Source organism: Penaeus vannamei, chromosome 9, assembly GCF_042767895.1.
Source record: "Penaeus vannamei isolate JL-2024 chromosome 9, ASM4276789v1, whole genome shotgun sequence".
NCBI classification, from domain to species: Eukaryota; Metazoa; Arthropoda; class Malacostraca; order Decapoda; family Penaeidae; genus Penaeus; species Penaeus vannamei.
In genome coordinates this window covers 415,960-430,959 of record NC_091557.1, presented here as the reverse complement: position 1 = coordinate 430,959, position 15,000 = coordinate 415,960, and the positions used below count along the sequence as shown (strand labels likewise).

At 34.4% G+C, this 15,000-nt stretch overlaps 2 protein-coding genes across 5 annotated transcripts in view; both read right to left on the bottom strand.

Moving 5' to 3' along the window:
• The window catches only part of LOC113805305 (uncharacterized), a 6,573-nt gene extending 4,645 nt beyond the window's left edge, over window positions 1-1,928 (bottom strand). The window contains exons 1-3 of one of the 2 annotated variants that reach the window (XM_027356299.2): window positions 1,819-1,928; window positions 790-888; window positions 1-608 (exon numbers count right to left, since the gene is read on the bottom strand). The exon at window positions 1-608 is cut by the window's left edge and continues 707 nt beyond it. In XM_027356299.2, coding sequence (XP_027212100.2) covers window positions 1-608; window positions 790-888; window positions 1,819-1,901 — 790 coding nt within the window. In that variant the 5' untranslated portion in view covers window positions 1,902-1,928. Of the gene's footprint in view, window positions 609-789; window positions 889-1,080; window positions 1,793-1,818 lie in introns of those variants that run through there. The other variant, XM_070125142.1, reaches the window with a different exon arrangement.
• Window positions 1,929-5,091: 3,163 nt separating this feature from the next.
• LOC113805307 (synaptophysin) overlaps window positions 5,092-15,000 on the bottom strand; it is a 21,751-nt gene continuing 11,842 nt past the window's right edge. For all 3 annotated transcript variants that reach the window (XM_027356300.2, XM_070125143.1, XM_070125144.1), the window contains 4 exons: window positions 14,965-15,000; window positions 14,469-14,664; window positions 14,125-14,313; window positions 5,092-12,402 (listed from right to left, as the gene is read on the bottom strand). The exon at window positions 14,965-15,000 is cut by the window's right edge and continues 80 nt beyond it. In XM_027356300.2, coding sequence (XP_027212101.1) covers window positions 12,277-12,402; window positions 14,125-14,313; window positions 14,469-14,664; window positions 14,965-15,000 — 547 coding nt within the window. In that variant the 3' untranslated portion in view covers window positions 5,092-12,276. The remainder of the gene's footprint in view (window positions 12,403-14,124; window positions 14,314-14,468; window positions 14,665-14,964) is intronic.

Here is a 15,000-nt window from a genome sequence, read left to right as displayed (position 1 = left end):
TGGTCTCTGCATGAAGGTTCTCATGTGATACATCTCCAGAATTTGTTTTGTCTGAAAACTGGACTCTCTTCTTTGATATATCCTCAGTATTTTGTTTATTACTCTCATTTTCATTACTGGGAGATGTCTTTTGTCTGCCTTTACTTTCTTCCATGTCATTCTCCTTAAATGTAAGCTGGCTTGGTCTCCAATTTGCATCTAATATTGATATTCCTCCTCTGTTATCTTTTGAGGCATAGATTTTTCTTCCATTGAGCCCACCCCTGGGTACTGTGCATGTTGATGTTAAAATGTGACTTGTCTCTCTAACATCTGCTATTGATGGTTTACCTTTAACTCTACTCTGTTTAGCCTTATTAGCAGGAGGACCTGAACACTGACATTTTGGTCTCATATGATTACAATTAAGTCTGGTCTTTAGCTGATTCCCCATGACAGTCATTTTTGCGTGTGGTCTTGTTTCACTACTTTTAGACTTATGGTGCCTTAGTTTCCTATTAGACTGGGAGATCTGGTTGAAGGAAGGTGAACTGGATAAAGACATCAGTGTGGGTTTTTGTCTTCTTGTGGTGGTGTCTATCCTAACTGGACGGAGTTTTTCCGCTTTTCTGAAATAGATTTGTCACCAATTGAAAACATGGCTATTGAGAGTCATCTTGATAGATATATATATCATCTAGTACAATCTAAATAAAATATTGGTTCATATGATTTTAATCTTACATGTAGATTAAATTATGCAAATAATATTTATAAATTATTTGAATACATGAGGAATAAAATACTTACGTGCTAATTACTGGTCCGTAAAATGTAACTTTCTTCTGTGGCTGGACAGACTTCCAGTCAACTCGAGACTTTTCCTGTGCATTTTGCATCTTCTTGGACCTTTGAAAAATAGGCAAACACTACATGTTACATATACATATATTAACATTTCATATAAAAAAATTGTATTTCACACTAACACCTTGGCGATAGGGCACGTTTATGGCCCTTTGGTCATTAGGTGCCATGCTTAATTCACCTATTCTGCTCCCCAGCAAACAATTTGTTCTCTCAATGACCTCCACCACTCACCCAAACCCTAACTGCAGTGTCAGCGCCATGAGACCTCCTCACACGCCACAGATTTTAAGGGGTAATGAATTATCATTTCCTTTCCTATACCAAGCAGTCCAACTGACCTGAATCCCAAAACAAATCAAAAGGTAATGTCTCATAATGAAGAAATTAATATAGATATATCTGAAAATATCAAACTTAGTGATAAGAAATGCACGAGAATATTGATTACTACATAAGTAGATTCAAACCTCCATGCAGACCAAACTCTACAGTCTGATGGTACTTTACATACTAACTTGAATCTAATAAATGTGCCCTGTCACTTAGGAACACCAAGGTGGAATTTCAGATCGGTTTTGGCTGTTGGTACAAAAGGGCATCTTTCATGCATTTGCCAGTTATCCCCTCTTCTGACAAGTTTAATTTACCAGTCTCCTATAATTCATTTACTCCATATATATCACACATTTTTACTCTGATAAACCTCAAACCCCGTGTGTGTTACTGTGTCATGGTCAAATTTCTGCAAAAGACTGCTCAAGGCTGACGCACCGCAGGCACTGAGGCAACCGAATACAATTCAAATTCGAGACGGTACGAGCTTTCATATAACGCCTCCATATTCTTGCCCAATGTTACACCTTCGTCTACACACATAACATATATTCACATCTAAATATTGCAAAATTCCACGACCTGTTTCCGTAATATTCCCAAATAACGGCACAACCTCTTCGAGACTTCACATACCTGTCAACGTCTCCTAGAGCCATCAAAAGTATTTGTTTGTTTACGTTTAGGCGTTCGTGTAAGGCTGCCCCTTGAATGCGCATGCAAACTCCAGAATGGCCAATAATGGCTATATCATGAATGCGTCTATTATATTATATTTTTTCTACTCCAGACCACTATGATTTTTAGTTGTTATCTTAATTTAGATATATGTTGTAATCTTTTATGATTAGTTCTATCGCTTATGGTTTGCATATTAGATGATATCGTCGTCCGAAGATATTCCCATCTCATTTCTACTGATTTCACATGAAATCAAATTTCTACCGATTTTATATGAGATAGACTAAATGCATTCTGTTGAATATCTATTAATCTGTTTGATATCTATACGGGCATCACCCAGTGACTTGGGCCATTTAAAATCATGTTCCCCTTATTTGAAGGAGCTGATTAAGGTAAAAATCCCAATTTAAGAAAAGTATATTGGTGCCTTGTGTGATTATTGTTTTTTTTTTCTTTACTACTACTGCCACTACTACTACTACTACTGACTACTACGACTACTACTAACTACTACGACTACTACTAACTACTACGACTACTACTAACTACTACGACTACTACTAACTACTACGACTACTACTAACTACTACGACTACTACTAACTACTACGACTACTACTAACTACTACTACTACTACTACTACTACTACTACTACTACTACTACTACTACTACTTCTGCTACTACTACTACTACTACTGCTGCTACTACTGCTACTACTACTACTACTGCTACTGCTACTACTACTACTACTACTACTACTACTACTACTACTACTACTGCTACTACTGCTGCTGCTGCTACTACTACTACTACTACTACTACTACTACTACTACTACTACTACTACTACTACTACTACTACTACTACTACAACAACAACTACTACTACTACTACTACTACTACTGTCAATGTAAATTTTAATCATTTACTAGGATGGACAACAAAAGAAACCTTCAAAATACATCGATGATACTGGAAGTAATTTTTAGAGTGACGTACAGTGAAGTGCATCAGAAAGCCGAAGTTGAAAAAGCTACTTTCATATATTTTTAATGAAATCCACAAAGCATTATATATATATATATGAGGTAAAGTGTGTTAAACTTACATGGAATGGAATGGAAAACACATAAAAAATTAAAACTGGAAAAAATATACTATGAAGTTGATTATACAAAAAATGTAAAGGACAAAAGCATTAACTAACTGTAACTACAATTATTACCAAGACAATCTGTTAAAGTAAAATTGTCAGATAAAAAAAATCCAACTTATAAATACAATTCTTTACAGTACACAAAAACACACTGTTTAGATTCAGTGGTTTTAGTTTTCATGTTATCTGATAATTTGACTGTTACAGTTGATCTTCAGCTTAGCACTGCTCTTGTTAATATTCTGATCTTAATGACTTGTGGACTTTAAACGACACAAAGTGCAAGAGTAATGATGTCCATTTAAACACAGCTGCAGTCCTCAATTAGTGGCTCCTACAAAAAGACAAGTAGGGTCCAGGAGTTAGGTCATAAAATGACACATGGTTGAGGCATCTATTGAGATCGCTGCTTGACAAATTAACCAGTCAGGTTACAAATCTTGGAGAAAAGGAAACCAGCAGACTCATTAACTTTCACAAGAAATCTGGAACAGTTAATTAATGCATATAAGTAGTAGTCTACTTTTAGAATAGCAGGTAGAGCTTAGAAATGAAAGGTAAAAAGTTACTTTTAGTTATAAAACATGGCTAAAAAGCATGTAAATCATTTTGACTGATTTGTTTGACAAATAATTCAGACAATTTTTTTCAGTCACTCATTTCAAAGGGGGAAATTTTCTTCAATTTCTAAGTGAAATCAAAACATTCCTGTATAATGATCCATATTTTGCCTCATTTAGTCTCACTCAGTCTATTCAACATTATTCATTTATGAATCAGATCATGTATTCCAAAAAAAAATTATGATCTGCAAAATGACAGATTTTACAATGCCAATAGTTATAGAAAGGAAGATCTTATGTGCCAAGTACTGTGCTCTCAAGTCTATATTTTTTATTTATTGAAAAATTTCTGCTGTGTCAACACCTCAGGTCATTAGCGTGGTATACAAACTGAAGCAATAGGGCTAGGCTTAGGGGCAAAGCCCCAGGCAAGGAATGGTCATACAGCACTTTGATAAATGTTAGTGTGATAGTGAAAAGGTTAAAGAGAAAATTACAAATGGAGTATGAAGGCCATTCAAGACTGATAGAGCCAGTCTTTCATCCTTTCAGAAGCTCTCTCACTTTAGAATGTGGATTGAAGGGAATGAAAAAGAGGAAGAAAAGGAAAGAAGTCCATGCAAAATTAGTTGAGAAGAGGGTTGAGGCCCAAGGTAGGGGTGATCCCCTACCTTAGGCCTCAGTCCCCATCTCCTAAGCTCACCCCATGCCGACAAAGGGCATGGAATTGGGGGGTCTTAAATCCATAGATCCCAAAGTGATCACATGCATTGTCTTCCTCTGTCTAGTATGTGTATTGAGGTCAAGGGAAATATATTACCCATTATCATACTGATCAACTTTTGGATGTGAAATCTTTTTGTTTGGAATATTTTAATACTGAAAAAAAGGGCTTACTCAAATAATTGTGCTGGATTTGTTGGCAGGGTGAAAAAGCAGGAATTCACAATGCAACTGACTAAATTTCAAATAAGTCGCTATTTTATAAATAGGATACTATGAAGAGAACCGCCACCAATAATCAAAGCTTGGCATCAAAGTTTTAATGGTTGGTTTTGCATACTATAGGCAGGTAGAGATGTATTGTGTATATTCTGTATATATATAAATTGGCAGTGTCTTTATGTTCAATATTCTCCACTCAGCAATTCATGGACATATATGGTTACTGTAAAAATATGTAGTAAATCAATATGTAGATAGGACTGCAGTATTTCACTTGGTAAATTGTAAATGTTCCTTATTTTAGCAATAAAGGAAAGGAATCTTAACATTAAAAAAATGAGAATTATTGAATATTATAACCATCATTTACTGCAATAAAGCATTACTTAAGTTACAGCTATGTTTCTCCCTCCTCAGTCTTTGTGTACTGTAGCAAGGTTTTTAACTGATATGAGGCTCACAAAGCCCCGAATATCATACATACCATGAGCGACATTTTGTAAAAAATGATCTAGCATCAAGACCAGGAAGTGGGGTATAAAAGGTAAAGAAACACATACTGCCACTCTTTACTTTATTAGCTAAAGGAAGCCATGAATTTCCTGTCATCTGAAAAAAACACTAAATTTATTTCCTTTAAAACCCACTGGTACAAACTGATCTTTACAGTATGAAACCTTTCATAAAATATTAATATGCAAACTAAATCTGAACTCAAAATATGTAAAGAATAATAACCACCCATACATATACAACAAAACAATACATATAAATAATATATTTAACCTTAGTTATAGAAAGAAAACGAAGGATAATTACTGTTTGCTCAGGTAAAACATTAGATCATTGATCATGCTTCCAGCAAAAAAAGGAAAATATATCAAAATATATAATCAAAAATTAAAAATCCATAAATATATTCCATAGATTACTCACATACACTTCCTGTAAAGTAATCAATACTCTTGATACTTAGGCAATCTTACAGTTATATCTATCTCCTGCAACCAGTCACTCACAAAATACAATGAACACAGTGTTTATCCTACTTTCCAGTTGGATCATCTATACACAGAAATGCATTATTTACAAACAATCAAGAAAAAAAGATATCGCTTGTTTCTTCTCATAGTTTTGTAATAGGCAAGCACATAAATACTTATTATTGAAAGCAAAGTTCATTAATATTCACTCGGGCAAAAGCGTACAGACTGCAGCAGTATACCCATACTTGTTGTAACTACTTTGAGTGCACCTACACCTGGTTGTGTTGCTCCCATACATGTTATTTTCTGCATCTCTTTACTACTAATGCAGTTTTCTAAATAAGAGAAAGGTACAATAATTTGAATTGTGTGACAAGTTTTGAAAACACATTTTTCTCTAAGTTTGTTATCTATTAAGCACATTACAACTGTTTATATCTGCCTGGCCTACAGCTACTTTTCTGCCAAAAAAGGTATATAATTTTGGAAAGGTTCTGGGATTTTTTATATTGCTATTATAACCACAAGATTATTAAGTAATTTAACTCAATACTCAAAAGGTTATCTATTATATACATATTAAAAATACCATAACAAGCTGCTAAACACCTGTACAAAATATAAATAAAGCACAACAGAAGATTCAAGGCAACCATCTAACTTTTGTATTTTTTTCTTTTTTTGAAGACAATTAAAAAGCAAGTTTTAAGCTAACTGATTTCATGTTTTTTATATTTTGAATATTTCAAGTGTATCCAGAGGATATAGCATGCACACATAAAGAGAGAGAAAATCTCATTTGAACAAGAACATTCCTCTCAGAAAGGTATAGGTAAATAGGGTTACTATCACCATAGAGCACTTGCCTGACAATCTGTAAACCAGGTGGCATGCCAGTACCTAACGCCTATCCACATGAATGAGCACCGTCTAATAGTCAGTCTCTGTCAAAGGAGAAAATCTGCAGACACAGTTGCTGTTGCCCATGTCCATGAATCAGTGTCTGACCAAAGTCTGGAAGGTTCTGTTTTCCATCATCCAAAACTAGATCCCCTCCTCTCCCCCCTTCCTCACTAATAAAGGAGGATTATGAATATTAATATCAAGTAATGCTATCCTTTTTCTTCTAATTACTTCTGCTTCAGTAAAAGCAAATATTATTAATTACTTGATGTTACTGATGATTAGGGAGTAAATATCATGTGTCTGGCAGTGTAGCACTACATTCGTGCTTGCACTTCAGCTTTTGCACAAGCAATTTCTTTATTTGTTTATTGATCTAAAAAGTGAGTCATTGAAAAAGAATTCTTGATTGTGTTCATCACAAGGCATTGCTCATTCATGTGGACTGGGATTACAGCACCCATTCAAATTTACTCTCTACGAATTGCATACATACATGGATGCAAGTGAATTCTTTATCAGTGTCTACTACTGTTCAAAAAAAAGTACAGCAAAGAACTGGATTTGCATGTTATGAATGGTCTTTAATCCTTTCTTATGACTGTTAAGCAAGTGAAACAGCATGGCCACATAACTTACTTGATCTTTTTGAACTCCATAACAGGAGTGTGTAAGCAAAACTGGAGGTTAAAGCTCTAAGCACATACTTTAGTTTGCAATTTCTAGCAGATAAAATAACTGTTCAAATAAAAAACTGAATATCTTTAGGCATTTCTGGAGAAATCAGCCTGACAGGGAAGCATGCTTGGAAAGAAACTTCTGAGATGGGCAACTACTGCTTGAACCAATTCCATTTGCAAACTGGTTGTTTAGCCAGTAGCTTGCCCACTCCTGACACTTCTTCTTAGGAAACCCCGCTGATCAGGGCTGCTTATCCATACCTGCCTTTAGTAAAACAGAGGATGTATCTTGTTTAACTATACAACCAAAGATACTTGTAGGCAAACCAGATTGGCAACTAGAAATTCTTATAGCAGAGTAGATTAAATGGAAATGGTAACCTTTTTTTCAATCATCTATTTCTTATTGTAAGCAAAGCCCAAAGGAATGTCAAATATAAGTATCCATTTCAAACACTTTTGCAATCAGAACAAACAAAAATTAGACAGTTGCCTCAAAGCAGTAATAACCTTAATTACAGTGAAGTGCATGGCAAACAACACTCTAGAAGACCTGATAATCTTATATTTATTCTTATACACTGACTGGTAACTCAGTACCTTGGAGAAAAATGTGCAGTGGAACACCTACTCAACTAACGAGAATTAAACCTATTCACAAACAGGAAATGAGCAGCAAAAACATCATTGCCCCTGATTCTGAGCTACTCCTTTTGTTAATACTCTTGTCCAGTTTACATTTAGACTGAAATGGTGCTTACAATGAGTATACTGTTTAACTGATGACTTTCGTTGAAGGAATCGATGCATATACCAAGGAGATCAAGTTGATCATATTAATCTTAACCTCCTTTTAAAATACAGAGAACAATGAAAGAAAAATGTGATTCATCTTCACTTCTTATAAATAAAATCTTTACAGTACTGTGATATTTGCCAGCAGTCAGCAAACAAACCATGAATAATTATAAAAAAGTCAGGTTCATAGAAACAAATTACGGTCACAGTCACATCTTATTTAAGCTTTAGTTTTCAAAATCAACCTATATAATTGCCTGATAAATATAGTACTGACATAATACTATGAATTATTCAAGTTGCCTGCTTAAGTGTAACCACTTTTAATGAAATGTGATACACTGAAATAAAGTTCAGCAAGAGCAAGGTGATCTTATTGTCAGAAAATGATCAGCAAAAATTTCTATACAGTAAGACATTTCACCATAACTGCACTAATAAGAAGCAACAAATAAAAATGAGAGTGATATTACAAATAGTGCAATATATAAAAAATAAAATTAATAAATACAACTTCCAAAGAATGATGGAAAGAAAGGAAATCTGAGAAATGTTGAGCATCAAAAAGACTGCATAGACTATTGTTCTTCATTACATTGTAAGAAACTCACAAAAGACCTGGGGCGGCATTCATGAGAGGTCTAATACTTTTCTTTGTGATTTGCACTGCTGCCACATCTCAAAGTTACTGCTGGTAATAGAAATATTATGTAAATTTTTATAGACCCTATTTTGATATTCTACTATGATAAGATATGAAAAATATGGCAATGGTAATATTACACACAGTATATTTAAATAAGATATGGAATGCCTGCATTTATTGTTATTGCATCAGCTGAAAAGGCATGTGACACTGTGTTTTTTTTTTAATAAAATACAGCATTAAAAATTAGCATACGGCTCAATTAAGGTTTGATAAATGATGAAATGTGGCCTCAAAGCTTTTATTATTTCCAAAGTGGAATAATCTCCAACAAAGGAAAATTTGCATAAAAACAAATCTAAGACGATCCTTATGCATAAGGACAAAATCAAAGACAGTCCTTATGTTTGTTAATAGAAAATAGCTGTAAAATATAAGAAACAACTAAAGTAATGGTTGATAATCAATCAAAAGGGTCTTCCAATTTTTTTCCCATCATATCTAACCCTGAATTATCTTCAAATTTGTCTATGAATCGGTCAAAGTTTTATGACAGGTGTGGAAGTGTCCCACGCATGTAAGGACAGTCTTAAAACTATAATGCAAATTTACTCAAATTTCAAGATAATTCTCCATCAAATAGGATAGGAGAAACTTGGAAGACCCTTTTGATTGGTTGTCAAACGTTAATTTAGTCATTTCTTATATTTTACAGCTATTTTCTATTCACAAACGTTAAGGCTGTCTTTAATTTTGTGCGTACACAATGATATCAGTAAGATTTATTGCCATATTTACCATATCTTATCATTACAATAGATTATCAAAAAAGGTCTATAACAATTTATATGTTAATTCTATAACTAGCATTAACTTTGAGATGTGGCAACAGTGCAAATCAGAGACAAAATCGCAAAGAAGTCTTAGACCTTTCGTGAATAACTCCCCTACTCTCTATACTTCTGAGAATGTGTACAGGGATCAGAAACAAATTTAAATGACTGAATTATCAATGAGTTTTTAATGGACAATTTAATGCTCTGAATCACTTCAGTCTATTTCAAAGTACTTGCTATTTGCAGAACATAAGCAAGTCATATATGTAGCCATCATCCTGCCATTTCATTGGCAGCTACCAATTCAATATAACAAAATAACTTCATATTCAATTTTGCGCTTTTTTATCCCCTTGCATAGAATTAAAATACAAAACAGATGGTACACAAGTACTTCAAAACCTTCTCTACATAATTAGTATTAATCATTTACAAGAATACTAGACAAAAATGAAGAGTAGTTACATCCTATGCAATGTTGTTATTCTTACAACTTTGTCTTGAAATATGACCTTAATTTTTTATGTTACCAATTCAACAATGTTATCAATTTTCTTTGACTTTTTCTTTTCTTTTCTTTTTTCTAATACTACAACATTTTTCTACACAGTACAGTATGTCTTTATAGGAATTCTGATACTGCTCCAACACATTCCCCCAGAGTGCAAAAATCTCATATGACAAATCACTTAAAGCAAAATATTACATCCGTTACGGCTAATCATTTGTAATAAAGAGAGGCAAAACCCTTACATAACCTTCCATAAAATTTGAAGAAATAAAAAAGAAAGCATGAATTCTCTTCAATACTTGCAATAAAACACAGGCAAACCAGACATTGTCTCTTGACAGGTAGTATTGAGTACAGAAAAATATTGTGGTCTTTGCATCACTCACCTTCACTGGATGTATTTTAACATTACCAGAAATTGAGACCAAGTACAAAAATATCCTTTGAGAAAACTAATTTCTGAACCATTTATACCAGAAAATATCTTTATTAACAAAACTAATTTCAGCATTCAATATGAGGAATTCATACAGAGCAGTTTGATTAATAACTTCTTTGGTCTTCCACTGCTTTTCCAACCAGTGCCTCCTTGTCTGCCATTCTCTGTATCCTTAATTTCTTTTCACTCCAAGCTAGATATCACTGCATCAGTCAGCAATCAGAAAAAGTGCCAACGTCTGGCATCTTTGGTTATGGAACTCACAGAAAGATAACAAAATATAACATCACACTTACCAACTGGAGAACTGTACTCATGTGCTGGGAACAAGCTTTAAGTATCCTTATCATTTACATTCTTTCTACAACATGATTTCATTAAGAAAAAAACAGCATAGACTCTCCTCCTGTCTGAGAACAAACATACACTTGAAAGATGATCATCATCTACTTACTCTAGCCAAAGACATTATTACTGGAACTATTTCCTGAGAGAACTTTTTGCAACAGGACTAAAATCAACCAAGGATACAAAATGTAAGAGCAAAGCTAGTAACTGCAATCATAATGTAAGTGTTCGACTACGCTACATAATAGGAACACCTCTAGTGATGGTGAGGTGGAAAACATCTGACTGCAGATGTAGCAGTTTTGGCACAACTATGATTTTAGATTAGTAAAAAAGTTATGTACAAGCACCAGTCTGCATATGAGGGCTCCTATTTTGCTGAAGTGGAAATATGGGTGCATATATCTGTGTAGATGCAAGCACACACCAATTTTCACAGATAATGAATTGTGTAAGAGATATGGCAAACAGGTAGGTCCTGGATGGATCAGTATTGCAAAGATATAATGAATTCTTATACATTTATTTCACATTATCATACTCATATCAAAGTGAAATAATTGAATTATGAACTGGAACATCAATAACAAATGTGTTCTAACAATTACAATAACTATCAGCTACAAACACACTTGAAAGACCACAAATGACAACATTGTCTTCACAAAAGGTATTCATTTAGTTGCATGATTATGTACATACTGTTTATGAATACACGCAATTTATAGTTTTTGTGAACTATTATATTTCTGTAATGTTGTACATCTTGGTCGACTATTAGGTCACAGAGAAAGGTAGAATTTTACACTATACAGCAGTTAACAGACACAAAGTAAAAAAAAAAATAATAATAAAAAAGTGGGGGGAGGGCAACATTAAAGGCATACTTATTTTCATGTTCACTCACTCTGAAATGATGCTGCAGTCAATATGTGACTGACTTGCATATTTTAAACAAGAGTTGATCGGCCTGAACAGATGCCGTCTCCTTAGAAAATAATCATGCTTTTAAGTTTGCAATTCATTATCACACTACTTACACTGGTTCTGTGTCGGTTTTAAGTCTGATTCTTTTATGTGATTCGGACTGTGTGCTTCTTAATCAAGAAAAATAAACCATAATTAACAATATGCCAAGGTAGAAAAAATACTTCTTTCTTATATATTTGAATATTTTTGGATCTATTGTCAGTATTCCAAAAGAAACTCAACACATCTTATTAAATTAGAAGAATATAGGTTATGAACAGAAATCACATTTTCAGATCTTGCACAAAATCAACTACATCTCAACATAAACTCAGGTACATAAAATATCCTAAAAAGAAAGAAAAAAACAATCACTAATGAATTGCTATTATAAAAATCAGTTGTATAAAAAAAAAGTCAAAAAGCTAAACTAGAAAAACAAAACAATACAACAAAAAGATGAAGAAAAAAACAAACGCATACAAAAAAAAAAAAAAAAAGTCAGATGCTTAAATCTGAGTTTGGCAAAAAGGAAACCATAAGAGGGCACTTCTGAGTAACCAACAATGCTCATGCACCTCCTTCAATTTGATCCAAACTCCCTCTGGATGTTCCTGTCCCCGTACACCTCAAGCAGCTCCCATGGGGTTAGTACCATCTGCCTGGTTCTGCGTCTTGGCCTTGAAGTAGTGAGTTTCTTTGTACAGGAACCACAGGTTGCTTGCCCACAGGAACACATTCAAAAATCCAAGAATCTGCAATTATAGAAAGAATTTAGAAAAGATGACAAAAAACAGGAAATATTGCTTTACACTCAACTCTTACACCTGGGTTGATGTGACATATATGCCTTGTGAATTTAGTTGATCAATTTTGCTTATACATACACAGGCCCACAAAACTTTTACCTGTTCTACCTGATGAGCTCCCCTGCCCATCCTATTCCTTGATTTTTGGAGATTTCTACTTCTTATTTCTTATTGCTATTAGTCTTGATAACATTATAACAATCTCAAGGTCAATAGCAATAATACCAGAGATAATCACAGCAAAAGAAAAAATTAAACAGTTTCCAGAAAATTCAAGGAATGCCCATATCAGGTGAGGTCAGGTAAGCCTACCAATTGCCTCTTGTGAAGCCACGAATGTATAAACAAAATTCACAATCAATTGGTTCAACTAAATCCCATAAGAGCAACAAAAGATGATTCCTAAGATTTTCCTGACAGAGACAGTCACAACAGGTCATCCCCATTCCCCACTCGGGCGCATTCCACAGGTAGCAAAACAAAATGTCATATAAAGTCTAACAAAATAACAAGGAATAAATGCTACACAACATTCTTATATTGCACAGTGCAAGCTGTAGGCCAGCTGACTCTAACTATGCTCCTTTACTGCACTGTATTAACCCAATGCCGATGGGTATAAAAGTTTGGCAAGTGGACATAATAACAGGATTGTTGGCGCGCATCGGCAGTTTCCCGTTTGCACCTGGCTAGTTCGGTAGTTTGCAAGCGACATTTGGAACCTAAAAGCTACTTATTTTTCTATAATTAATAAAAATATTATAATTTTGAAGGTTTACCTTCATTATAGGTGCTATTCCCTAAAAATTCTTATCAAATAAATGAAGCCTCAACTATCGGAGAAAAACAAGCTCCATCCGACAAGCCAATGGCGCATGAATGGGCATGATATGCTGCCATCCGTTTTTCAGTCCACAACAGCCATGGCATGTACGTACATGCCATCCGTCAGCTAGTGGTTAAAAAGGAAAGCAGGACCATTCCTGTGAGCTGTTTGCTCGCTGTTGAACAATTATATTTTGTCTGGGTTGTGTTATTATATCCTTCCTGAAAATTAGAAGACTACAAAATATAATTTAAATTTGAGCCATTTGTCAGGAAAATAAACATGTAAACACAGAATTTCAAGCAATAAATTCTATCCAATAATAATCAAAGCCTTCAACAATTTAGGCAACAACAAGTAAAAATGAAAGTTGTCCACAAACATCTCTTCCCTCTTAGAGAGAAAGCTTTTCTTTTTATTTCTTTTTGCTGTAAGTCAAGTTGGACAACTCATGGCAAACTGTAAACACTGTCTTTTAATTCACAAATGGATTACTAGCCTCTCACCTTGCTCTTTACCAAATAATAACAAGCCTGTGTATTACCGTAATGAACATGAGGAGTTAAATAAAGGGGACTACCTGAGTAACTCCCTCCCCCTTCAGATAACATGCTTCTAATAATCAATTCATAAAAAAAAACAAGAAACACCTCATAACCTATGGAATGTGAGCCACAGCACAGGCTGGAGAGCACTTGAGGGAGAGTCACAAATGAGGTTAACAATACAATCAATAAGGTAAGATATCTCTTATGACTTTATCAAGGTTAATTAAAATAAATAAATAAATAAATGCATAAAAAATAATGGTAGCAATGGGTTAAAAATCAAGTAGTACTCACCACAGATATGACTAGCTTTGCATAATTGGGTTCCCTGTCACCAATGCACATCTTGGGTTTACAGAGGTCTGGATTTTCTCCTATGATGTTATTGACACTTGTAGCCATTCCTAGGTTGGTAAGACTGTTGGCCCAAGCACTGCTTCCTGCCAGCCACAAGATGGCAAACAAAACATGGGAAGCACAATCCTGAAACGGAAATCGTAGCTTACTGTTTGGGACCACCATTCAAAAATGTTAAAATATTCACAAGAAAGTATGAGAAAAAAAAGTTTTTTTTTAAAGGATGTGGGTAAGTGACACCAACATGAAAGAAATAGAGACAGAAAAATTCCTGAACTCACCACCAGTGGCACAAGAGGATTGTTTTCATACATGTGGCTGAAATAACAATAGAGAGCCACAGCCCCAATGATGTAGAGGAAGGCCAGCACTCCAACTGCCACGTAGAATTCTGCATCAGATGAAAAGTCTCCACTTACATACAATTTCTGCATGGTCCCATCACATCTCGGGATCATCTGGTTCATTGAATCAACTCTGAAATATCCACAGAAAAATTGAATGAATCCTGCTGGATTAAAGTGACATTTTTATTCCTATAAAACTTCATTTTATGTACAATTATTCAATTTTCTTTTTTCAATTTACTCTATGTGATCACATGTAACTGAGACAAATGGCTCCATCTCAAAAGGATGATGTAACACAGGTTATGCTCATCCGCATCCTAAGTCTCAGCAAGGGCTTATATCTCAAAAAATACAGCTCTGATATATTAAAAATGAAACTATAAACAGAACTTGAGGTAGAGAAATTACACGTCAAGAAAGAACTTACGCAAACGGATAGTCTACAATTCCAGATACTGGCAGG